The following is a 26,996-nucleotide window of genomic DNA, read 5'->3' on the forward strand; positions in this document are numbered from 1 at the left end:
GGAGCCGGCTCAGAGTGCCGGCCGGGGCGCTCGAGCCGGGGCTCCGGCTGTCGGGGCCGTTGGGCGGCTCGAGGAGGGTCGGGAAACCCGTCCGCGGCGTGCGGTGCGCTCTGCCCCGCGGCGGCAGCGGCAGCGGGGAGCAGTTCTGGTCAGGAGGCGCGGCGGAGCCTGGGCGGCGTCGCGTCCCGCCCGAGGGCGGCTCTGGCTGAGGGCGGAGGTGCCGGTGGAGCGCCCGGGGCAGCGGCTGAGGCGGGACGGCGGCGGCGGGGGCTGCTGCCCCTGGAGGAGCCGGCCGAGATGTTGGCGGAAAACCTAGTGGAGGAGTTTGAGATGAAAGAGGACGAACCGTGGTACGACCACCAGGACCTCCAGCAAGGTGAGGGCGCGGTCGCTCCCCCCCACCCCACCACCTCGGGCCGGCGGCCTGGCGGGAGGCTCCCGGGCGCGAAACCGTTAAAAAGTTGCTCTTGCCGGCGACGGGTGGACGCCAGGTGCGGGAAGGTCCGGCGCTCACCTGGCGTGGGCACGGGCCGTGCGCCCAGCCGGAGGGGAGGCCGCTTCTGCGCAGTGACCCTCACCATCCCTGCGTGTGGGCCGGGCACGTCGGGAACGCTTCCTGGCTTAGCTGGCTGAATCCTCCCCGCGTTCCTAGAAGGCGCAGGACGTCCCCTTCCCGGCTAGCACCCCGCGGCCTCTGCGCCTCCTCGGGGACCCCCGCCCCGAGCCCGCACCGAGTAGGAGCTGCTGCAGGTGGTAGGGGTAGCCGTGCAATGTGGCAGGAGCCGTGCCGTGCCCGCCCACCTCACCCTCTCCATCCATTCCTCCGAGAGGAACTTTTGTCCCCATTTCCCAGATGAGGAAAGCGAGGCTAACACGGCCCAACGATTTCGCCCACGTCAAGTGCATGTTTGAACCCACACACTCAGAGCGAGGAGTCGTAGCCACTGCCTAGACCCTATCTCTCCTTTATCACCGGTTTACAGCTTCTGGGTGTTAGAAAGTCGAAAACATTTTTTTTTTTTTTTGCTTGTGCGAAGTTCACCAGATGCCAAGTGAGAGTGACTTGAAGCACTTGTGCCTCTGCGACTTCTTGCAGTTTGCGCCCTAGCTTTTTAGTTAAAAACAGGCCCTCAGATCCTGGCCTGCCTTGGATCTCTGGCCGAAGCTGTCTCCAGAGAGAAATCTTAGAGCAGCCTTCAGTTTGGAGCCAGTGCCCCCACCTTGTTTATGTGTATTAATAGAGGGAATTTGCATTTGGGGAACGCTTTTTGTGGGTTCTTAATACTGGTGCTCATTTAGTCCTCCCATCAAGCTGTGGACGTAGACTAGATACTGTTTGGGGGGGCAGCTAGGATTTCCACTCCTAACTTGAGAGCAAACTTTCTTAGCCACTATACTGAACACTCCTTAGGAATTTTTTTCAGGCATCTTCTGTCTCTGCAATTCTGTGAAAATCAACTTTTTCAGCTTTAAATTTGCACTGAAAATTAACATCTCATTTAGTTGAATATTAAATAACCATGATGTTGGTTCATGGTAACCATTGAACTTGGTGGGAACAGGGAGTGGGTTGGCGGGGAGATGCAGGCTTGAATGACTTGTTTTGTTTGCCTTTTCTAAATACAAGCAGCTCTTTGGGGGAAAGGTGATTTTTGATATGTCGTGGACAGTCACTTGAACCAAAGTGGTTCACTGTTTCACTGAAATAGCCCAAGCTGTTAAGTGACTGCAGTGCAGAATTTGCCATCGTATGTTCTCAATGTCCACAAGGCAGATTTGTCTTAGACTTTAACAAACCTGTTTTCAAAATTCCCCATAAGGATTGATGCCCTAGTTAGATACTTTCTCCAGGATTAATGAGGCAACCACTGCACAGTTGCAGCATATCCCTACAATAAATGAAGCAGTTTGTATAATCAAAGCTAAATATCTTTCTTTAACAAGCATAGATCTGTGAAGCTTCTCCCCCCCCCTTTTTTTTTAAATCTAACAAACTTAAGCATATAATAGAGGCTCAGTCTTAATATTTGTTGACCTGAGTCAACAAATATTAAATCAGGATTACTGTTTTCATGGCTCCCTTCCATCGGGTGCTTTAATCCACAGTGCACTTCTACCCTGTGGGAAGTTGTTAGGAGCAACCAGTTGTAAGATTTCAGTCTATGGGAAACAGATGCAACCTGTTGCCATTACATGTGGAACTCTTTAACCTCTGATCAAAGCAAAGCCGTCAGATGTTCAAGTTTAATGAAACGGTAATGAGCGCAGGTCCAAACCTCCTTAACGTCAGTTTGCATTTGGGATTTGTTTTCTGCTTTTCAAAAGATTTTTACATCTAACTCTATATGTCAAAACCCAAGTGCGTGGGGTAGGAATAAATGTGAAATTCCAACAATCATAACTTGTGAATATGGCCTATAGAATAAGGAAGTCTGTACTGTGAATAAAAGGATATCTTTGTCCCAACTTTTAAAAATTACATGTACACATATACAGAACATCTAAACTTCTAACGAATTTTTAAGTGTGTTAATTTCTGAAGAATTTATTATCGAGTCTGTGCCAGGAATTCATCTAGGCACGGGGGTCACAGTGCCTATCCACAAGATAGAATAGATAGGGTCCTACTCCTGGAATTGACAGTCTAGGAATCTGTTTACTAGTGGAACCTGGTGATAGTGCCTCCTGCTATGTGCCCAACTACAGTGCCTGGCACATGGAAGGCCCTTAGTAGATATTTGATGCTGAATACAGTTTGGAAACAAGTCTGTCCTGTTAAACAGATTGATAAGCACATCTAATGGGATTTTATCAAATGCAGACATCTGTTCTTTTTTTTTTTTTTTTTTTTTTTTAACGTCCTCACTATTTACTGAGCAAGCCTTGTTTGGAGAGAGCTGCTAAAAACGTTTCAAAGTCATTAAACTATAAACTTGTTTCCTTTAGCACTAGAAACATTATTTAAGTAAATCGACCACATCAAATTTGCTGGGAAATTCTTTTTTAAATTAAAATTGCGGAAAAATTCTAACCTCGGAAGGATGTGGTCCACCATTATACCTTGTTAGAAACATGTAAAGCTTGTGCAGGCAGAAGGAGAAAACCCTCTGCTTTTACAGAACACTTTGATAAAGAGACTCTTGTCAGAGGGCTGAGTTGGCACAGTAAGAATACTGACAATGATCTCTATGGGTAAGATCCTTTCTGGGACAGCAGGAGCCTTCCGTGCAGGTAATGATGGTGCTTGCTTTGAAATGTGCCCCAAGAACAAGGTGGAAAGACTTCAGAGACTGAGTTTTCTTTTAGTCCAGCTGCTATTATAATTGTCATTTGGTGAGCTGTGCAAGCTTAGAATAAGGTTTCAAGTTCCTACTAGGTGGATCAGCAAATTAGGTCTTAGTTTAAAGGAACCCTCCTATTTCTCCTGCTTTTCATGATGAGTACACTTTCCATGTGTACAACTAATTGGCTGAATCATTGTTGAAGGGTCATTAAACTGGCACCATCATTTTTTTTTTAAAGATTTTATTTATTTATTTGACAGAGATGACAAGCGGGGGTGGGGGGGTGGGGGGGGCCGGCTCCCTGCTGAGCAGAGAGCCCGATGTGGGGCTCCATCCCAGGACCCTGGGAGAAGCCAGAGGCTTTAACCCACTGAGCCCCTGGCACCATCATTTTTCTGATGTTTATATTCAGGTTTTTTGCTTTCCCAATTATAGTAACGTTGGCAACAGGAGTTACACAGAAGCATCACCAAATGACGCATTTGATTTTGTAATAGGAAAAGCTGTCAGCCCTAATGTTGTTGAATTACAGCTGCAGCCTACAGCTAACATGGGAATATGTTGTCCTCACAGTTTGTGAAAACTGAAGTAAAATAAAAATATAATAGCAGGGGAATTTAAAAGTTTCAGAATTCCGGAAGAAAGATCCTTTTAAAAAAATCACTCAGCTGCTGGAGCTAATCTTTTGCTTTGGCCTCGGGCTGGGTAGAGTACCTGCTTAGAGCTAACATTTTACACTGTTAAGGTAGATTATCACTTGCAAAGATTAATGAGTGAAAATATGAAACCTAGGAAGGTATTGATAGGTTGTAATTCTCAAGCCAGCAGTAAATGTGTGGTATTTTTAGTGGCTGCCTAGCTCAGTTCAACAGGATTTAGAAAAGACAACCTCTTAATGAAAATCCTTGTCGAGAAATAGAGATGATCAGGTGCATAAGGCTTCAAAACTGTATTGTTACCTTTCCTTTTGTGCCTTAATTAAAAATATAAAGGGCATTGAGCATTCTCCCATTCCCCCCACTAATTATTTAGAAACACTTCTTAGGCTTACTGCCAGCTTTTGGCTCCTTTTGGATATGGAAGCCAGATGCTACACAACAGGAAATGGATTTTTTTTTAAGACCAAAAAAAGACCCTTGTCTTTAAACTAACAGATGAAGTAATATCCTATTATGCAGTGTGACTTCACAGACACTTACTCGTAGTTGAGACTTGTTTTGCCAGAATTCTACCCTAAACCTCTATGAAATATTTAGGAGATTGAGACCTCAGGTTACTGAACCGGGTTGGAGCTTTGTTTAACTGGAAATAAGGATGGAGAGAAGGACAAGTCTCAAATTCTTTTCTACTTGCTGTTTAACTGGCACAGCGCTGTGCTTGGCGGGCATCTCTTTCTACAGCAGCCAGAGCAGGAAAGCCACTCCTGGCTGTGTATTATGGAGTAGGTAGTTTCTTAACTGAATCAAAGTAGTAGAAGATGGTCTCAAGTTAGTCTTGAGTCTGGAAGAGGGTTTGGCTCAGGTTTTGATCATTAGTTAAGAACACCTTTGGTGGGGCGCCTGGGTGGCTCAGTGGGTTAAGCCGCTGCCTTCGGCTCAGGTCATGATCTCAGGGTCCTGGGATCGAGTCCTGCATCGGGCTCTCAGCTCCGCAGGGAGCCTGCTTCCCTCTCTCTCTCTCTGCCTCTCCGTCTACTTGTGATCTCTCTCTGTCAAATAAATAAATAAATCTTAAAAAAAAAAAAAAAAAAAAAAAAGAACACCTTTGGTGAGTCTCTAGTCCTTCCCAGTGAGGAATTACCACCTGACAGCAGGCCAGGAGAGCCTGAGGTAATGTTTGGGTAATGTTTATAGGCTTTGTCTTAAATAAGCACGGTGGCTCTGTGTGGGGCTGTGTATACCCATTACATATCCTATGAGAACAGAATAATTACTTCTGGAGCATCAGCATAGTTCCTTTTGCATTTAATGAAAATGGGAATTTAGCTTGCCTGGGACTGTGTGTGCTTTCCCTGGCAGAGCAGACAATAAAAGCCAAGTAGCTCAACTCTGATTTCTCATTGCTCTCTCCAGAAACAAGTGAAAAGGTTAAGTACCTCAAGGAGAAATGTACTCCCTACCTAAAACAAAGAGGTGTGCGGACCTCCGTGTGGCGTACTCCCAGTATGAGGACTGTGAAGTTAGAACCTGTTGACAGAGGTTTCTGTTTCGCTGTGACTCATCATGTCGATTTGGTTGGGTCAGTTAGTATCTTTGTGCTTCAAGTTGCCTCACTGAAAATCCAGGCTAAGTGCCTTGAAAAGATAGAAAAAGTAATGTCTCTTAAATGCTTTGAGCTGTTTGTAAAGGTTGTATGCCTTGTGAATAGAAGATGTTATTTCATAGACTTGTTATCTGAGATCTTACCCACATTAATAGATGTTGTTAATATTTAAATCATGAGAGAATGTATTTTAACACCCGTCTACCGACATACAGACTGATTTATTATAAATGGGTGTAAGATGTTTTAAAATGAGCTGAAGTAGTGTGTGGTAGGTGTTGATGCTTCATTTTTTTCCTAGTGAGGAAAAACTAACCAAGTAGAATACTAATTATGCACTCTAATGGACAGGACCGGGTAATAAAAGTTGTGGCTTTTCTTTTACTACTTTCTCTAGGTTATGTTTTAATGTCGGTAGTAATGAGTAAATACAAAACCTTATTTGTCAACCTCTAAAAATTAAGTTTAAAGAGCATATGTAGTGAGGTTCCCTCTTTTCATAATATTTTTTCATATTACTTTTTATGACATGAAGTAAAATGACTTTCCATCATACTTAGAATAAAATTTAAACACTCTTTACCATGGGCTAAAATCCTGCATGTTCTTTTTTTTTTTTAAAGATTTTATTTATTTATTTGACAGAGAGATCACAAGCAGGCAGAGAGAGAGGGGGAAGCAGGCTCCCAGCCGAGCAGAGAGCCCAATGCGGGCCTCGATCCCAGGACCCTGAGATCATAACCTGAGCTGAAGGCAGCGGCTTAACCCACTGAGCCACCCAGGCACCCAATCTTGCATGTTCTGATTGCTGCCTTCGCTCCAGCTTCCTCTCTTCCCACTCTCCCCTTCATGGTTCTGTCACACTGGCTTTTTGTCAGGTCATAGACTCTACTAAGTTCTTCCCTGTTTCAGTGCCTCCGCTGGCTTTTTTATAAGGCGAGATCCTCATTCCTCAGCTAAAATGTCCCCTCAGATTTTCCTTGTGACCTCCCTTTCTAAAAATAGATCCTTTATTCATTATCACCAAATCTATTTTTCTTTCTCACACATCACATTTAATTGGTCGATAATTCTTTTTAGCTCTGCTTTAAACTGTATCCGGATTCCTACCTCTTCTCTCCATCTCTGCCAGTGTAGTCCACGCCACCATCATCTCACCCAGACGACTGTGGCCTCCTCCCTGCTTCCATCTTTGTCTCTTGCAGTCTGTTTACACAGCGGCCACTCATCCTGTCAAAAGCTTTCTCTGGGTTCCATTTCACTCAGAGTAAAATCCAAAATCTTGACCTTCGTAGGCCTTACACACAAGCTGGCTGGGCAACCTTAGCGCCCCTCTGACTTGTCACCGTCTCTGCCCCCCCATATGCACTTTGTTTCCACCTCGTTGGCCTCCTTTATTAGCTCCAGTCACAGCTGCTCCTAGAGCCTTTGTACTTGTTTTATCTCTGCCTGGAATGCTGGTCCTCCTCATTGATCAATGGGGTCATTTAATCAGTTCCTTCACATCTTTTTTTTTTTTTTTTTTAAAGATTTTATCTATTTACTTGACAGAGATCATAAGTAGGCAGAGAGGCAGGCAGAGACGGAGGAAGCAGGCTCCCCGCCGAGCAGAGAGCCCAATGAGGGGATTGATCCCAGGACCCTGAGATCATGACCCGAGCCGAAGGCAGAGGCTTTAACCCACTGAGCCACCCAGGTGCCCCTGTTCCTTCACATCTTGATTCAAATATCACCCTTGTCACAAGTTTAGCCTTCCACATCCACATTCTTCATATCCCCCTATTAGCACTTATCACTATCTTATATTCTATCATGTTGTTTCTCCCAATAGAATAGAAGCTTCATGAGAACAGGGAATTTTTTAGCTAAGTTCACACTTGTATACCTAGTGCCTAGAACAGTGTCTGGTATTAATAATGAATGTATGCATGCACTTATGAATGAAAAGTGTTCTATCCCGGGGCGCCTGGGTGGCTCAGTGGGTTAAAGCCTCTGCCTTCGGCTCGGGTCATGATCCCAGGGTCCTGGGATCGAGCCCCACATCGGGCTCTCTGCTCCGCAGGGAGCCTGCTTCCTCCTCTCTCTCTCTCTCTGCCTGCCTCTCTGCCTGCTTGTGATCTCTGTCTGTCAAATAAATAGATAAAATCAAAGAAGAAAAAAAAAAAAAGAAAAGTGTTCTATCCCATTGGCAAGTTTTATTTCTTTATTTGCTGTCTGGTTTCTCCCGTTAGTCTCTGGAAGTGTCTGGATGACAGGAACTTCATCCATTTTATGCATGGTTCTATAGCTAAAGCTTAGTAGCATAGTGCCTAGCAATAAAAACATTAGTTTGTGAGTCAGTGCATACTAATAATACTTGGACTTTGTATGCAGCATAGTTTCTGAAGTCCTCCTTTTATAATTTCATTTGATGTTCACAATCTTACACTGACAGGGCCGTCTTCTCTCTAGACAAAAATACTAAGTATAGGGACCTTTAAAGTCACCATATTGAAAGTGTTCACCTTGTAAATGGTAGTCAGAACTCGAGCTCAGGCCTTCTGCCCCAGTTCAGTGCATTTCTCACTATGTTAAAGGGACTACCATGCAACTTGCTATGCAAGTAAGTGTTTCAGTTACCTGTATTATTATATTAGTGTCCTTGTTTGTATCATTACATTTTTATTTCCAGGGTATAGACAAACAAATCCTGTCTTATGTACATAAATGCCTAAGATGAGAGAGAGTTGAAAAATGAGGTTCAAAATAGAAATATGGTTTTTAAAAACTGTCACTGCGCTGTTTATCTGGTTTGCTCATTTTGGAGAAGAACATGAAGAGAAGTAGGGAAAAAAATGAGAGACCTGGGGCTGTGTTCTTATTACTGGTGTATTTTTCCTTTTTTTGCCTTAATTTTTAGTCTCCTTAGGAGGCCAGGATCCGTAACACAAACTTTACTTTGATAGTTGAATTCATAGCAGTCAGATTTCATGGGAACTTCAGAGACTATTGAAAGATCTACCTATATTTTGGCTCAAAGGTCTGCAGGAAAAAAGTAGACAATGAGGGTATGAATTAAGTCCAATCCATGAGCAAGTAATTATGATGTTAGACATTACCATGATGAATGATCATTTCCAAACTAATGTATACTTCTCTGTAAAGTAGATCACTATTCTTCAGTCTTACAAGTAAGGGTACATAAGAGCACACATTACCTAGTAGAGAGACCCAGCTCAACAGAATTTTAAGTAGAACTCGGGTTTCTTTCTGTGCTATTCACAGAAATAGGATTCACCTTCCGCTGGGATCTGACTTAAACTTTATGTGTTGGGTTAGGTCTTGATTCATTCTTATTTTAAGGACTGGGTTATATAAAATGTTGAAGCGAGATCATTTGCATTATCCTAAAATTCACTTGTCGTGCTAGATCTCCAACTTGCTGCTGAACTTGGGAAGACGTTACTGGATCGGAACACAGAGTTGGAGGATTCTCTTCAGCAGATGTACACAACAAATCAGGAGCAATTACAGGAAATTGAGGTAATTTACTCATTAAGAGCATTACACTGGGAGTTGCGGCATGTTGCCGCTGTTGACCAATCATGTTCTGCTAAGATAGCACTTTCCAAAAACCACTGGAGAGGGTGGGGTGTTTGATTTCTATTTTCTTTGTGCTTTCACAATATACGCCTGATGAAAGAAATTTTTCTCTTCACCTTGGTGAAGTATACTAGAAGCAAATGGTCCAGTATTTACCAGTATGTAAAAACAATAAAGTTGTGAATATTATGCTTCATTTTTTTTCTTTTAAGTGAATTATGTAATATTTCAGATATGCCAAGTGGGATAAGGAAATAATACAGTGAACACCTCTGCACCCACCACCCAGCTTAAGAAACAACTGCCCGTACTGTTGAGGCCCCCTCCTTGTTTTCACTTCCTTCTCCAACCACTGCCAAACACCATCCTAAATTTGGGTTTAGAAGGAAAAATTTTTTAAGTTGTAGTACCTGGTTTCATAATGTGTTTAAACTTCTCGTGCCATTCAGAGAATTAATCAGGGATGCCTGGCAGGCTGTAGAGCATGCAACTCTTGATCTTAGGGTCTTAAGTTCAAGTCCTGTAATACGGTAGAATTACTTTAAAAAAAAAATCATAAAATGGATATCTCTTTGTCCTTGCTATGATCTTAATTTATTTACATTTTTGGTAGATTTTTTTAAATTAAAAGAGTACTTTCTCCCCTAGTTTAACAAACTAAAATGAAAGATACTAGATCAAAAGAACATGCCTACCCAGAATTGAATGTACAGTTGGCCAGAAACCTAAAAATGCAGAAAAACCAGGCATTTTTAAAACTGTTAAAACTAACCAAGTGTCATGTTGTCAAGGAATTCATCCCTGCTTAATGTCATAGACATAAAGATTTCATAGAGCAATAATCCTAGGGCATATACATGAAGACTATTGGATACTGTGAGATACATCTATTTGTTTTTGGGTGGAAACAGTCTTAATACACTGTATTGGTGTTTTCTGTCAAAGCACCTTAAATCACTATAACTGATACTTATTTCAGAGTATCTCCCAAGTATAAGTGAAAAAAGTACAAATATTTGCATACATAAAGGAAAGATGCCTATTTGTTACCACAGGAGATCACAAATACAATTCCTTTATGATCTAAGTTACTTTTTTCCTAACTGCCCCCACCCCATGGTATTGAGGATGATTAAATAGTTAAGACAGATTGTTGACATTGGGAAAAAAATCGACAGATCTTTGATATTCTCTAAATCTACAAGTACCAGGGGCGCCTGGGTGGCTCAGTCAGTTAAGCATCTACCTTCGGCTCAGGTCATGATCCTGGAGTCCTGGAATCGAGCCCCCGCATTGGGCTCCCTGTTTGGGGCAGGGGGTAGGGCGCAGAGAGTCTACTTCTCCCTCTCTCTCTGACCCTTCCTCTTCTCGTGCTTGCTCACTCGCTCTCTCTCAAATAAATAAAATCTTTAAAAAATAAATCTACAAGTAACACAATACCATCTATTGTCTTCTATAAGATGTTGCAAAGTATAATGGAAAAGTGGTATCCGGTTCAGATATTAATGATTAAATATAAAATTAAGTTAAATATATGTATAAGCCATTCAAATAAATTCAGCCTGGAATATTCTGGCACCATTTTCTTGAATCTCTTGTTTCCATAATAGAGCATGCCATCCTCTAGTTCATAGATCATTGTAGCATTCAACATTTTACTCTTAATCCAAAGCTGTGTTTTGACTGAGAACAACACCTTCATAGGTTTCTTCTCTGTCATTGCAATTGGCTTTCTTCTTTATTTTTATGAATTACTTTATGAAAGTCAGTGGGGATGAGACAAAATGGGGAGATGAAATGGCAGTGCTGGTTAAGCATGCTTACCAGCCAGAGAGATCCCCCCCACACCATCACCACTACCACCAAACTGGCCTTATTGCCTGCTCAGGTCACAGATTTTTCTGTGCAGACTTACAAGTCACAACATAAACTTCCAGTAGTCTAAAACAAGGAAAAACTTGATGCTCTTATAAAAGGAAGCAGACACCCACAGAGCCTAATTCCCTACTAAAAGGTGACCCTTGCATTATGTGTTTCTTATCATTGCGAACTTCAGGAACCCTCTAAACTTTATAAGGGCTCTTTCTTTAATTCAAACCTTATGGCAGTTTTTTTTTCTCTTATAAGAAAAGTTTATATTGAAATATGTGTACAGAAAAACAGAAATCCTAAATATATAATTGAATGAGTTTTCATAAAGTGTACTGACTGATGCAACCAACACCCAGATAAGAAATGAGAACATTATCAGCTCTGCCTGTCGTCACTCCCACTAACCAGTATTCTAACATCTTGATTAGTTTAGCCTGTTTGAACTTTACCACTTGTACAAGTTTAAACTAACTTTTCAGATTGTTTGTTGGGACTTTTCCTTACTAGAAAAGTAATACATGATCATTTTTTAAAGTTAGGCAAAGATAACAGTTGTAAACCAGAAGGTCAGTCCTTATCCAGCCACCCAGAAAAATTTGAAATGAGACAATCCAGAAGAATGCTACTGGAACAAACTACTGAGAATGGATAAAGAATTGTGCAGAACTGGTGAAAATACTAGGATAAAATCCCCCAAACTGTGACATTATAGAAATAGACAACCAGGAAACTGTCAAGGGCATTTTGTAAGTAGAACTACAAATGTGCTTTCAAAGACTGAGTGGGTTTCAAATAATCCTCATAAAAATTGATCAGTATTTTTTTTAGTGATTTTTTTTTTTTTTTTTTTTAAGATTTGATTTATTTGAGAGGGAGAGAGAGCGCACATGCACAGAGAGAGAGGGAGAAGCAGGCTCCCCGCTGAGCAGGGAGCCTGATTTGGGGCTTGATCTCAGGACCCTGGAACCATGTCCCCAGCCGAACGCAGATGCTTAACTGACTGAGCTACACAGTAGCCCCAGTTCCATTTTGTTTTAAAGGTTTTATTTATTTGAGAGAGAGCAAGCGCACAACCAGGGGGAGAGACAAAGGGAGAGAGAGAAGCAGACTCCCCACTGAGCCCCTCTGTGGGGCTCCTCTGTCCCAGGACCCTGAAATCATGACCCAAGCCAAAGGCAGATGCTTAACAGACTGAGCCACCCAGGCGCCCCTTAGTAATTGCTTTCAATATAAAAAAATTTAAACTATTGAAAGTAATGATTGTTTTCAGAGATGCCTATAGCCTGTGTGACATTATTCACTGTTGGTCTGACCATCTAATTTTTCAAGATCCCAGAGCAAGTGTTTCTCTCTTGGATGAGGAGGGAGGAGAGAAGCTTTGGAGAGTAATGAGATCTGACACCATCAGACATGATCGGATTCTCTTAAAGATTCCTATAATCATGTAATCGAGCCTCCAGCCTCATGTTTTTGTTGCGTCTCTGCTTGGAAGCCTGCATTATTCCCACAGGACTTGTCACTCCTACCACTCAAAGCAGTCTAGCTTTCAGGACATCCCTGGTTTCAAGAGCTTATGTCTTCCTTGGAAATTTTAAAGCATTTTATGCTTCCTTTACTGCATTTATCAATATTCTACTGTATATTTATTGATCCGTTCCAGGCCCTCCACCCATTTCCCATTGCAATGTTGAAGGCTGTTGCTGTGTTTATCCATGGTCTTTCGCACATAGTAGATCATCAGTAAATACTTGGTGAAATCCGTTGGTTTTTTTTTTTAAGTAGGCACTCTGCCCAACATGGGACTTGAACTCATGACCCCGAGATGTGAGAGTCACATGCTCTACTAACAGCCAGCCAGGTAACCCCTGAAGTCTGTATCTTAAGAGAGGAACAGATGAACAGTTTGCAAAGCACTTCTAATGATTCCTAAACTCTGGGTTTGTACCTCTGGAGATTTTTTAAGGTGATGGAAGGAGCTTTGGCTTCAGCATTAGGGGATTCAAGTTTAAGCCCTCGATTCTATGGCAAATAGCTGGAGACGTTCGGCATGTAAATTACCTCTTAAAACCGTGTTTGCTCTGCTCTGTAATGGTGATAAGAATGCTTGCGCTACTTTCGCACAGGGCTGTTTTGAGAAGATGAGGTTATGTCAGTGTATGTATTTTAGACAGTATAAATTGTTGCACAGCTGATCCATGTTATAAGAATTCTAATAATGAAAGAATCTTAATTCAGAAAAAAATAAATCTTTTCAGTTACTGGGAAATCGATCTTAAAAAACAAGCCAAGCTTTGAATAGTGAGATTATGTTATAGGTGGTTTTTATTTTCATATTCATGCCCTTTTTTCCCCCTTAAATTTCCTACAGGGGAAATATTTTAACCAGGGAAAAGAGGTTTTTCAAAGGTAATAGGAAATATTTCTTGAGTATTGTAGAAGGTCATTTTGATACTAAATTTATAGGATTTGGGTGGTAATCCCTAATATAAGGATAATCCCAACACTGCCTAAAAGCCAAATTTCCATTCTATTCCTTATGTGTTTTTAGTTGTGTTGTGTCTCTCTTTTCCTGCATTCCTGGTCAGGGTTCTGCAGTTACAAGTAGGTGCTAATATAATCTTGCCTTTCTTTTTTAAAGGTTTACCTCAGTTGTTAAGGTGACCTATTTATAGCTTTTGTGCATAACCTGAACCTTGTACTCCTAGTCAAGGTGGCACTCCATGCAAATTCCAAGACACGTGTGTGTAACTCATAGAATTTAAACTTTGATACTCTTGCCTACAAAATTGACACTTTTGCCTGTGTTTTTGCTGCTCTCGTATTCCCCTCCTCATGTTTTGTTCAAATGTCTCCCTTTCTGCTATTTACTATGACACGTGTTTTTGTACTTGAGCAGTTTTTGGCACTTGCCTTTTGGGATCTTGGCAGTCCTGTCAGATTCATTTGAGGCTGTGTATCAAAGATTCTAAATGGAGAAAACCAGAACATTAGAAGTGTATCTGTGCCTTTAAATGAAGGATAGAAAATCAGCAAACCCATTTCCTTCTAGATTCAGGAAGAATTTGATAAATACTGATTTGAAACTTTGGAAGCCAAGCTTGCTTGCTTGCTTGCTTGCTTTATTTATTTAATTTTTTTATATTTTATTTATTTATTTGTCAGAGAGCGAGAGCACACAAGCAGGCAGAGAGGCAGGCAGAGGGGGAGAGAGGCAGGCTCCCCGCCGAGCAAGGAGCCCGATGTGGGACTCGATTCCAGGACCCCGGGATCATAACCTGAGCTGAAGGCAGCGGCTTAACTCACTGAGCCACCCAGGCGTCCCGGAAGCCGAGCTTTAAAGCAGTGTCTGCCGACACAGAGATTTGATTCTCTGGCCCTATATCAACACTTGATAAGAGAGCTAGTAATTTTTCTTTTAAGTTGCTGACCAAGTTAGTCAGACTTCTTTGTTAGGTAACCTATTACAGATTCTTGGAGGAGTAAAGGGCTTTTCTGATTCGTTTTGATTTAATAATAATATTAAACTCCTACCATGTGAAAATAAGCTCCCTGCTATTTAGGTTGTCCGTAAAGCCAAATCCTCTAAGACCAAAACCTCACAAGCTCTTTGTAGGTGGTTTCATTGTGTATTTATTACAGGTTTACATATCAAACAAGGGGGACTTAACTATAGTTTTGTTTTTTTAATACACTAGTCCTCCCCACCTCCCCAGTTTGTGGTTGCACTTTCCGCAGTTTCAGTTTTATGGTCAGCCCCAATCCAGAAGCAGATGATTCTCCTTCCGTCACATGGTCGGAAGATCCTAGGTGGCTTCACACTGTGTCACAGCGCCTGCCTCACTCACCTTATCTCGTCACATGCTGTTTTATCATCTCACATCATCACAAGAAGTGCGGGTATGGTACAATGAGATCTTTTGAGAGAGACCACATTCACATAACTTGTATTATAGCATATTGCTATAATTGTTCTATTTTATTAATTTCTTGCTGTGCCAAATTTATAAGTTAAACTTTATCATAGGTGTATATGTACGTATAGGGGGAAAAACATAGTTGTATATTTAGGGTTCAGTGCTATCCACAGTTTCAGCCACCTCCTCGGGGTCTTGGAATGTATCCCCAGTGGATAAGGGGGGACTGCTGTAGCCTCTTTGTACTTTATTTGAACATTTACTCGTTTCCTTTATATTGGCTACAACTCTAATTTGAACATTATATCTTTAAAAGGGGGCAGTGGGGCTCCTGGATAGCTCAGTTGGTTAAGCGCCCATCTTTGGCTCACGTCATGATCTGAGAGTCCTGAGATCAAGTCCCGCATTGGGCTCCCTGCTCAGTGGGGGGCCTGCTTCTCACTCTCTCTCTGACTGCCACTCCGCCTGCTTGTTCTCTGTCTCTATCAAATAAATAAATAAAATCTTTTTTTAAAAAATAAATAATAAAAGGGGGCAACAGTTTGGGGTCCACATAATAGCTGGTAGGAGTTATAAACGTCTTTCAGGTTACTGGGAAGTATCTGTGCCATGGGAATAAATACAGAGAAGTCTATAACTGGGGCAAGAGGGGAGGGAATTTGTGACTATTAGGACATTTTCCCAAGAGGGTTATAACCAAAGCCCTTCTTAGAATCTTTCAATTAAGTCTGAATATTTCAGCTATCTTAGTTGTGGTAGAGAGCATGATAAGCTGTTGTGAATAGAGGTGTAGAAATTGCCATTTTGGGGTGCTTGGCTGGCTCGGTCGGTAGAGCATGTGACTGTTAATCTCAGGGTCATGCGTTCAAGCCCCACATTGGGGGTGGAGCCTACTTAAAAGAAAGAAACTGCCATTTAGCCAATATTTTTTTGAATCCCTACTATGTGTTAGGAATTGTGCTAAATGGACTAAAGAGAAAAGAGGCTTCCTTTTTCAAGGAGGGTTAGAAAGACTGGACACTAACAGGTAACCATTTTGGTGGTTTATTGTGCTAACGGTTTTGAAGGAAATTAATAAGGTGTCTTGCAGGGGGAATGCTGCTTGGGTGGTCTGGAAAGGCTTTTGAAGAGGTTACGCTTGAACAGAGGCCTAAAAGACAATCAGAGTTCTTAACCATTTTTGTGTCATAGATCCCTTTGGTTGCCTGGTGAGGTCTGTGATAATCGCCTTAAAATACGTAGAATAAAAGGGAATCTGTTATATTGAAATGCCTATCAAAATATTGAAAAAATAAATTTGTGATATGGTAATTTGTTTTGTTATTAATATATTAAATACCCAGATGTAATTGTCAGTCTAAAAACTAATTTCAAATAGTGATGAATGTAACCAATAAATCAAGATTTCTGCAACCACTATCAAATTATATGAAAATACCTGTGATTTCTGTTGGCGATGAAGTCCTAGGTACCCCATCATACCTGATGGCTTGTTGCCTCCGTTCAAAATCAAAGGAAGTGCTAAATGTCAGAAACTAGAGAAAAATGAAGATGTAACTTCTCCCTCATCCAAATTCACAGATGCTCTCAGTTCTGTCTGTGGACCTCAGGTTGAGAACTGCTGGATTAGATGGAGCCAGCCAGGAAAAACACATCCCCGAAAGGAAGGGGGAGCTTGCTTAGAGTGAGGCAACTCCACAATTTTAAGCTAAAGGTATACCGAGTGTAAAATAAGGATGAATTAATAGCTGCTTGGTGAAGCTGGAAGAGCCACCTAAGAGACAGTTGGAAAATATTAATTTACTCTGAAACACAAGTAGATGATAGTAAGGCATTATTGGGGTTCTTTTAGGTATGATTAAAATTGTAGTTAAAATGAAAAGTCTTTTCTCAGAAATATATGAATTATATATTTGACTTAAGATGTCTTAGATTTGCTTTAAAATGACTGGATATGAGGAGAGAAGAAAAGTAGAGATGCAACAAGATTGATAATTGTTGAAACTGGATGATGATACGTGAGGGTCCATTAAACCATTTTTTTCCCATTTATGCGTTTGGAATTATCCATAATAATTCTAAAAACTTTATTTTTTAGTAGATTAAAATCAGCCATCTGTAAAGAGTCCATACTTGGGTAGACTGAGGAAGCCGCACACAAGGTCAAGACAGCTAGTGTGTTATTGCAGGGGTGTGTGACTGTAGGAACGTACGAAGTGAAGCTTGTAAAGAAAGCTGCTGGGACATTTATAACATCACTTCATCTTAGTGAAGAGCTGCAGCCAAACTAAGCCCTAAGGAGGGAAAGAGTAAACATTAAGCTTAAGAATCATTGTTGATCCGGGGCGCCTGGGTGGCTCAGTGGGTTAAAGCCTCTGCCTTCGGCTCAGGTCATGATCTCAGGGTCCTGGGATCGAGCCCCACATCGGGCTCTCTGCTCAGCAGGGAGCCTGCTTCCCTCTCTCTCTCTCTGCCTGCCTCTCTGCCTAGTTGTGATCTCTCTCTCTCTGTCAAATAAATAAAATCTTAAAAAAAAAAAAAAGAATCATTGTTGATCCAAGTGAATGCTGATGCCTCCTAGACCCAAGAGAAAGAGGCATTAGTTTGGGGAAGGGGAGACACCCAGGATTTTCCATGTCCAAGATCAGCATTTCTCTAATAAGTGTGATCCATGGACCACTTGTACTGACATCACCTGGGGTTTTTGCTGAAAATGCAGAGTGTTGGCTCTATTCCAGTCCCACTGACTCAGAATTTTAGGGGAAAGGGGCCCAAATTCCTATAGCTTAATAAAGCCCCCAAATGAATCTTAGCACACTAAGTTTTCAAACCGTAACTATAGGTAAGATGACAATAGCTGCGTCTTACTGAGCAGTTTTACCATATGCCCACGCCATGCTGAACCCTTCACACAATTGAACCTTACAGCAACCCTTGTGAGGTAGATGATGAGGAAATCTTGCATGAGAAAAATTAAGCTACTTGCCAAAGGTTACCTGGTTAGAAGTGGTGAAGCAGAACTTCAAAATAAATTCTCACCCCAGAGCCTATGCTCTTAGCTATTGCTGCCTCCCACCGGGCTGTGCCCACCAAAAGTTTTCTGTGGGAACTGACCTCTCATCTGCATTCTACGAGGTAGATGTGTCCTAAGAGGATGTGAATATTCTAGTCACTGGGCAGAGACAGCTCCTGTCGTAAATTAATAATTAGTGTCTGATCTATGCGTTAGCCTTTTTTCAATTGTTGTGAATCAGTTCCAAAGAATACTTGAGACCTATACTTGATATAAAAGTAGCCTGTGAAATTTCTGAACTTATGTATGTATCCCTGTACTCTAAACCTTTGTTCCTAAGAGATTGAACACCTTCCCATTAGTGACAGGAACCTGCTATGACATTGCTAACCAGAGGGCAGGATTAAGGACCTCCTAGGAGAAGCTGGTGGGTACTGAGGGAGAAGAATACACACGCACAAGCTTTTACAGGAACTGTGGTTGGTGTGTGCTCACTTCCCTTATTTAATACTTTAAGTCTTATAAGATAGGTTAGTCATTGAACCGCAACCCCTTATTTTCAATTCTGAACCCAAAAGGCTCTGTAAAACAAGATTACTTTTTTCTTAAGCTTGCAGCAAATTCATTTAGCAGCAAACCCTAACCTGAACTGATGATGTGAGCCTGTTTATAATCCTTATTCATACTTTTCAATGCAGAAATATTAATGTCAATTACAGGGTGCTGCTCTTACCTCACTGTGAGAATGTTTCAAAGTGTATGTTGTATGTGCCATATTGTCTTTCTAAAATTTAAAGAATTTTCCAAAGACTTTTTTGGCCCCAAGAGTTTCAGATGAGAAAGTTGAAGTTACGAGAGTTGTGTTTTCTCAACACATTGCTACCAAGTTAGATAACTAGATTTTTTAAAAGGTCCTATAAGGTTTTTTTCAAACTCTGCTACATTGTCTTTTAAAGAGCCCACTGAAAATCATTTAGCACATTCTTTGAAGGAAGTCTTTTAGCTTTGCAAATACAGTTGTACAGTTGATCCTTGACAACACAGGTTTGAACTGTGTGGGTCCACTTACACAAGGATTTTTTTTTCTTCTAATATAAAACAGTAATGTAAGAGTCTCTTACGGTTTGTCTCCCTCCCGATCCCATTTTGTTTCATTTTTTTTTCCCCTCCCAACCCCCAACGATTCGCCCCCCTACCCTGCCTCTCAAATTCCTCTTAATCTCACAAAACAAACTGAGGGGGGTTACTGGGGGTGAGAGGTAGGTATAGGGTGGCTGGGTTATGGACACTGGGCAGGGTATGTGCTATGGTGAGCGCTGTGAATTGTGTAAGACTGATGATTCACAGATCTATCCCCCTGGGGCAAATAATACATCGTATGTTAATTTAAAAAGGGAGGGTGGGAAGAACAGTAGCATAAATGTATTTTGTCTTCCTCATGATTTTTTTTTTAAGATTTATTGTGTAAGAGAGAGCAAGCGAGCAGTAGCAGGGAGACGGGCTGAGGGAGAAGGAGAAGCAGACTCCCCACTGAGCAGGGAGCCTTAAGGGGGGGTGGGGGCGGCTCAATCCAGGAGCCTGGGATAATGACCTGAGCCAAAGGCAGACACTTAACCAACTAAGCCACCCAGGTGTCCCTCCTCATGATTTTCTTAACATTTTCTTTTATCTAGCTTACTTTATTATAAGAATATGGTATCTAGTTCATCTAAACATACAAAATGTATTAACCAACTGTTTATGTTATCGATTTCCAGTCAGTAGTAGGCTATTAAAGTCTTGGAGGAGTCAAAAGTTATATAAGGATTTTTGACTGTGTGGGATTTGGTGCCCTTAACCCCACATTGTTCAAGAATCAATGGTATAGTTGTATAAAAAGCTCCAAGAAAGATGTTGTTGTTGTTTTTAAGATTTATTTATTAGAGCAAGTGGGAAGGACAGAGAAAAGAGAATCCCAAGCAGACTCTGTGCTGAGCATGGAGCCCACTGCAGGGCCCAATCTCATGACCCTGAGGTGATGACCTGAGCTGAAACCAAGGGTCAGACACTTAATGGACTGGGCCACCCAGGTACCCAAGACATGACTTTAAAAACACTTTTCTTGGGGCAGCTGGGTGGCCCAGTCCGTTAAGTGTCTGATTCTTGGTTTGGGCTCAGGTCATGAATTCAGGGTCATGAGATCGGGATCCACCTTCAGCACAGAGTCTGCTTAAGACCCTCTCTCCCTCTAGCCCTCCCCTGTGTTCACGTGCGCACTCTCTCTCTCTCAAATAAATCAATCTTAAAAAAATAAAAGTCCTATTGGGACATCTGGGTGGCTCAGTCGTTAGGCTCTGTCTTTTGGCTCTGGTCATGATCCCAGGATGCTGGGATCGAGCCCCACATCAGGCTTCCCTGCTCAGCGGGAAGCCTGCTTCTCCCTCTCCCACTCCCCCTGCTCGTGTTCCTGCTCTCCCTGTTTCTCTCTCTCCGTCAAATAAATAATCTTTATAAATAAATAAATAAAAGTCACGTCTTTGGGCACCTGGTTGGGTCAGTCAGTTTAATGTCTGACTTTTTGGGTCTTGATTTAGGGTTGTGAGTTCAAACCCCACACTGGGCTCCACATGGGCATAAAGCCTGGATGGATGGGTGGATGGAAAGAATGAATTTAAAGCCATGTCATTGTTCTGTTGCCATGTGATCATTGGTGATGCTTAGAACCTACCTTTTTTCCTCTTTATAGTCGTGCTCCAGAGAAATATTATGAATATTTCATTTGAAATAAATACTGTGTTTCATTGTCTTCTGGTAGAGTTGAGTAGGAGAGGGAATCAATGTAATTTAACACTGAGGCATGAAGACTGTGATTATTTCCCTTTATCCTTGGCCATTTAGAAAGGAATCTTAGCATTATCAGAATAAATAATCTGGCATATTTCTCATGGATAAGGAGGATTATAGTGATAACACTCTCACAGTATTAAAAATAAGAAGAATCTTTGAATCATAGTAAGCTAAATATCTCTTTCTGCTTAAATTAATGTTATTTTCCCCACTTTTGGGTCCAGAATGGCTCCCTGGGAGAAAAAAATTGGATTTTTTTTTTCCCAGACAAAAAGTCATCTAAAATTCTCTACTTTAGGCTTTCTTAATTTTGTAAAACATTATATTTTTGCTTAAACATTAATCATGTTCTATTGCTTTTTCTCTTGAGGGATTGTCAGTCTCTTTACATTTTTTTTTTTTTTAAAGATTTTATTTATTTATCTGACAGAGATCACAAGCAGGCAGAGAGGCAGGCAGAGAGAGGAGGAAGCAGGCTCCCTGCTGAGCAGAGAGCCCGATGCGGGGCTCGATCCCAGGATCCTGAGATCATGACCTGAGCCGAAGGCAGCGGCTTAACCCACTGAGCCACCCAGGCGCCCCCTCTTTACATTTTCTTGTTGAATATTAGTTTTATGCATGTATTGTGCTTTTTAAGAGTAGACTAGCCTCATGATATGTAGGATGTTGGTAAGCATTAAGGTAAGTAAACATGTAAAGGATGGCCTGTACTTATTTCCTATTAGACAAGTACTTTAACTGGGATTTAAAGTTTTTCTTTACATAAGATAAACCTGTGACATTGTGGCATAATGAAAATCATGTATTTGATCTTCAACTCCAGCTCCTGGCACAGAGCTTCTAAAACACTTGGAATTCCCTAAGTGATAGGATGGGAATTGGTTGCCAGAAGGAACACAACCATGTTGTTAGAGGATTAGACCATCAGTCCAACCCCTAGCCTCTGGGGTGAGGGGACAGGGGCTGGAGATTGAGTTCAGTCACACGTGCCTATGCAGTGAAGCTTCAGTAACCCCTGAAACAAGGAGCGCATGGATGTGCTGGGAGGGTGGTGCGTCTGGAGAGGGCCTAGAGGCTCGGTGCTCCTCTCCACGCCTGTCCTTGGCTCTGTGCCTCTCTTCCATGTAGTTAACCTTTTTAATAAAGCAGTCAGTGTAAATAAAGTGATTTCATGAGTTCTGTAAATTAATGCAGTGAATTATTGAACTTGAGGGGAGATTGTGGGAACCTTCAGTTTTGCAGCTGATTGGTCAGAAGTGCAGGTGGCTTCTGGGTCTTGCACCTGGTGTCTGTGGTGGGACAGTGACATGGGACCGAGCCCTTCTAACTAGCCCTTCTAGTGGGGTGACTGCAGGTAGGTAGTATCAGAATTTAATTGTAGGATACCCAGTTGGTGTTGGAGAATCAAAGAGTCAGTATTAGAGCACGGTAGGTATTTTGTCTGTTTGATGTATAACCTGGTCGCAATCCTTTTCTCTTACAGTATCTGACCAAGCAGGTGGAGCTTCTACGGCAGATGAATGAACAGCATGCAAAGGTTTATGAGCAATTAGATGTCACAGCAAGGGAACTGGAAGAAACAAATCAAAAGCTAGTTGCTGACAGCAAGGCCTCACAGCAAAAGATTCTGAGGTAAATCTTCTAGAACCCATTGAGGAAGCCCTGGGGGAAGTCATTTAATATAAACTAGAACAGAATGTGGCTGTAGTGGGTTTCGGTCAATATGGGGTATGGTTTAATTTAATTCTTTATGGAGAGTAGAGATTAAATAGAAGTCTTTTCCAATTAAGAAAGCCCAGTTTGAATGGCTGGCAACTAATCTCTCCTCACTGCTGATGCCCTTAATTTAACATGACAAGCAGTAAATGGCTTCTGTCTGTTCCTCACAGTCTGACCGAAACAATTGAATGCCTACAAAACAACATTGATCACCTCCAGAGCCAAGTGGAGGAGTTGAAGTCATCTGGCCAAGGGAGAAGGAGCCAGGGGAAATGTGACCAGAAATCGGCACCCAGCTTCTCATGTCTGAAAGAGCTGTACGACCTCCGCCAGTAAGAGCCTGCCCTTTTATGGCACTGATGAGCAGGGGGGTATCTTGTGTCCGCGACACATCCTGGACTTCAGTAGATTGAAAGGACCCTTTTAAGAAATGCCACTTGAGGGACGCCTGGGTGGCTCAGTGGGTTAAGCCGCTGCCTTCGGCTCGGGTCGTGATCCCAGGATCCTGGGATCGAGTCCCGCATCGGGCTCTCTGCTCAGCAGGGAGCCTGCCTCCCTCTCTCTCTCTCTGCCTGCCTCTCTGCCTACTTGTGATCTCTCTCTGTCAAATAAATAAATAAAATCTTTAAAAAAAAAAAAAAAAAAGAAATGCCACTTGGCAATTAGACTACAAGTCGTTTGAGCAAAGCCACTTAGACCTCCAGCTGGTAGAGTTCTTGGGTATTAGTAATTCTGCAAAAACTTATTTTTGGAGGTCTTGGGAGTATTCATTTCAGTGCTTTTCATGTTAAGTCTTAGCTAAACTAAGGTGCAGTGCTTCCGAGAGACTACAGGTTTGGGGGTTGTGTTTCACATTAGAGTGGAAAAACTCGAAATTTCAATGAGACAAGCTTTTTGCCTACAGAAATGCCTTTATAATGTAGAGTTAAGAGACTGCATATTTAAGAACTGCTCCTTGAACACCTAGTCTATGGCAGGTGCTGTGCCGGACAGGAGGAGCAGCAAATAAAATAGAGCCAGTTCCTGCCCTCATACTTCCAGTCTCAGTGAGAGGCAGACACAGATCATCACACAAATAAGCACAGTTAAAATTACCAACAACTCTGCACAGGAGAGCTACTGGCTTCTGGCTCTCGACCTTGACTGTTCATCACGTCACTTTGGAGTTTTTCAAACAGCAATACCAATGAGTCCCTCAGGCCTAAATCAGGATCTCTAGGTGCCGGTGAAAAGCTGCCCTGGTGCTTCTGATGTGCGGGCAAGGTTGAGAACCACTGGGTCATTGTAGTTTCCTTGACAGGTATCAGCCATACCTCCGGTCTTTGCGAATGGGTGTTCTGTAGTACTTCTAATATTTATTTGTTTATTTTAAAGATTTTACTTATTTGTCAGCACAAGCAGGGGGAGCAGCAGGCAGGAAAGAAGTAGGCTCTATGCTGAGCAAGAAGCCTGACACGGGGCTCAGTTCCCGGACCCTGGGATCATGACCTGAGCTGAAGGCAGACGCTTAACTCACTGAGCCACCCAGGTGTCCCTCTGTAGTACTTTCAATGGTTAAAAAAAAGAGTCACAAAAATTCTGTTTTCTTACATGTGTTTATTTGCTAGCCTTGCACAGTTACGTTTTAACCACTGCTCTTGTGCAGAAAAGGCAAAAAATTGATCACTGTCACAGTTCCTCAAAAATACGGAGTTGAAAAAAAAAATTAATCTCCCTCTTTTCATTCCCAGTTGACCCGTGTATCATATATACCTTTTTTTTTTGGTAATACATTCTTTCAACATTTTTCTCTCAGACACTTTGTGTATGACCATGTGTTTGCCGAGAAGATCACTTCCTTGCAAAGTCAGCAAAGCCCCGATGAAGAAGAAAATGAGCATTTGAAGAAAACCGTGACGGTGCTGCAGGCCCAGCTGAGCGTGGAGCGGCAGAAGCGGGCGGCCATGGAGGAGGAGTACGGGCTCGTGCTCAAGGAGAACAGCGAGCTGGAGCAGCAGCTGGGCGCCGCGGACGCCTACCGGGCGCGGGCGCTGGAACTGGAGGCCGAGGTGGCCGAGATGCGGCAGATGCTGCAGTCGGAGCATCCTTTTGTGAATGGAGTCGAGAAGCTGGTGCCAGACTCTCTGTTCATCCCTCTCCGAGAACACGGCCAGAGCCTGCTGGAGGAGATGCTCCTGCCTGGGCCGGAGGCGCACAGAAAGCCCCTCAAGCGCAGCAGCAGTGAGACGGTGCTCAGCAGCCTGGCGGGCGGGGACATCGTGCGGGGCCACGAGGAGACCTGCATTCGGAGGGCCAAGGCCGTGAAGCAGAGGGGCATCTCCCTTCTGCACGAGGTGGACACTCAGTACAGCGCCCTGAAGGTGAAGTACGACGAGCTGCTGAAGAAGTGCCAGCAGGAGGAGGACTCCCTGTCCCACAAGGCGGTGCAGACCCCCAGGGCTCTGGCCAGAGACCTGGCCGGGACCAACGCCCAGCCCGAGCCTGGCGCCAGCAGCTGGGAGCTGGCCTCTGCCACCCCAGAGCGCGTCAGTTCCCCCACCACCACGGCCCCTCCGGAGTACAAAGCGCTCTTTAAGCAGATCTTTAGTTGCATCAAGAAAACTAAGCAGGAAATAGATGAACAGAGAACAAAATACCGATCTCTTTCCTCTCATTCCTAATTCAGCCTCCAGCTCTGCTACTAATTTGTCCCCTTCCTTTCACCTCTCTCTCCCTATCCGACAAGTGTTTGGTACTGCTGTGACGTTGGCCCCGTCGCTTGCTTTATTTAGCAGCTGTGAACAGCAGCGGGGAAAGAAGGTGGCTGCCAGTGTCCGCTCGACAATCCGGGTCCATTTACGCTCCTCAGGAAATCCCACGACAGACTGGCCTCTGGCTGGCGCGCTGATGAGGCTGTGATTCCTTGAAGAGTCCCAGAACCAGGGGACAGTGGATCCATGCTCCTGAGGGAAGCAGGCCTGGAGTTCCTGCGGCGCATTGTAGCTGGTGTGGGGTATATAGGGGCGAAAGGGCAGAGTCGAAACAAAACTAAGGCAACTCCTACTGCCTCCTCCTCAAAACCGTGGAAGTCAGGTGGCTGCCAGACCGAAGTAGCTTTCACAAACGCTGTTGGATACTGTGAACTCATTAAGAAGAATGTCCAGGAGAAAGCAGGGGCCTAATCCAAAATAAATGGCATTAACAAATACTCCAAGCCTTGAGTTTTGTTACGTCTGCTACCAGTTGAGCTGTGACTGACAAGTAATCATAACGCATCTAAATCCAACTGAAACCAAACCAAACTGAAAGGCAAGCTCTGGTTTGACCAAAGCCAGCTTGTTCGCATAGGCCCTAGAGGGCCTCCTTCCCTCCATTCAGATGTTTTTACTCAAAGCTGTAGTGGGTAGCATAGGCAATTATGTAAATCATTCTCAAAGTCAAACTAAAGAAGCAAGAGGAAACCCCTCACTCCTGTGTTGTTGTCCGAGGTGGGGAAGCTGACTTGTGGCTGTAAGCTGCCCTTGCTCAGTTCCTGTGGTTCCTGGAAATGTTTTTAACTTGCTGCAGAAATTCCTGTCTGCTACTTTACTAAACAGTATTGTCCTGTGGGAATCCACTCCTCTTCTCACTTGTGTACTTTTAATTTAAAACTATTTAAAAGAACTGAAGTTCCAGTTATTGTATATTATTTTTCTAAAAACCAAATAAAACTACCTATGAAAATGAACCAAATGGGTCACTTACTTATTTTAAGCTGAAGCCTTTCTACTGTTATAACCAACTTTCCATTTTTTTTTCTTCCAACACATAGCTCTGAGATTTGATCATAATTTATTTCCATTTTTCCCCCATTTGGGATTCTCATGTTAATATGTTCATTAGAATAACTATATATGATTGAAAAATACTTTCAAATGTATTTACTTTATATATAAATGTTCACTGTTTTAGAAATGTCAGACCTGGTTCTGAATTAATAGCATTTGGCTCAAAACATTTTACCATTCAATCATAGGAAAGACACTTCACAATATTTAAACATTAAAATGAGCACTGAATCTAAGTTTTGTTTTCATTTTGAGAAGCAGTATGAGGAGTTTGTTAAAGAAAGTGATCTTGTTGTCCCTGACCTCCCAGCTCCTCCCCAGGATCAACTAGTTACCAGTTTCTTGTATTTTCTTTTCTTTTTTTTTTTTTTTAGTTTCTTGTATTTTTTTTCCCAAATATTCTCTGCATACGTTAGTACATGAGTGTTTCTATCAGCCCATATTCTTAAAAGCGTATACACCATCAGCTGCTGTCACTGTAATTTCCATTTTCACTGAACCGTGTATCTGAAACATTGGCCATCTACAGTCTTTATGATAGTGCGATGGTATTACATCTGTGGATAGAAACTCCACATGTACATTTAATCAGTGGGTATTACTGAGGAAAGAAGGTGGCTGCTGGTGTCAGTTCTATAATCCAGTTCTGTTTAAGCTCCTCCTGAAATCCCACGACAGACTGCCCTCTGGCTGGTGCACTGATGTGTGTGTGTGTGTG

The 26,996-nt window shown here is 42.6% G+C and overlaps 1 protein-coding gene across 2 annotated transcripts; it reads left to right on the forward strand.

Annotated features, from left to right (window-relative positions):
• On the forward strand, positions 1 to 26,178 carry CDR2 (cerebellar degeneration related protein 2). 2 transcript variants are annotated; one of them, XM_047712857.1, is made up of 5 exons: positions 1 to 376; positions 8,956 to 9,068; positions 22,237 to 22,385; positions 22,643 to 22,804; positions 24,268 to 26,178. In XM_047712857.1, the coding sequence occupies exons 1-5, from the start codon at positions 298 to 300 to the stop codon at positions 25,130 to 25,132; spliced, it is 1,368 nt and encodes a 455-aa protein (XP_047568813.1). In that variant the 5' UTR covers positions 1 to 297; the 3' UTR covers positions 25,133 to 26,178. The 2 variants fall into 2 exon arrangements, with proteins under 2 accessions (XP_047568813.1, XP_047568812.1); XM_047712856.1 differs by lacking the exon at positions 1 to 376 and adding an exon at positions 15,867 to 15,941.
• The last annotated feature ends 818 nt before the right edge of the window (positions 26,179 to 26,996 follow it).

This window comes from Lutra lutra, chromosome 18, assembly GCF_902655055.1.
Source record: "Lutra lutra chromosome 18, mLutLut1.2, whole genome shotgun sequence".
NCBI classification, from domain to species: Eukaryota; Metazoa; Chordata; class Mammalia; order Carnivora; family Mustelidae; genus Lutra; species Lutra lutra.

Bases quoted from the DNA above. Each gene is read 5' to 3' on its own strand.
- CDR2 (XM_047712857.1), top strand. From the start codon at position 298: ATGTTGGCGGAAAACCTAGTGGAGGAGTTTGAGATGAAAGAGGACGAA. The intron at 9,069-22,236 runs GTAATTTACTCA...TTTCTCTTACAG, and splicing joins AGCAATTACAGGAAATTGAG to TATCTGACCAAGCAGGTGGA. The intron at 22,805-24,267 runs GTAAGAGCCTGC...TTTTTCTCTCAG, and splicing joins GAGCTGTACGACCTCCGCCA to ACACTTTGTGTATGACCATG.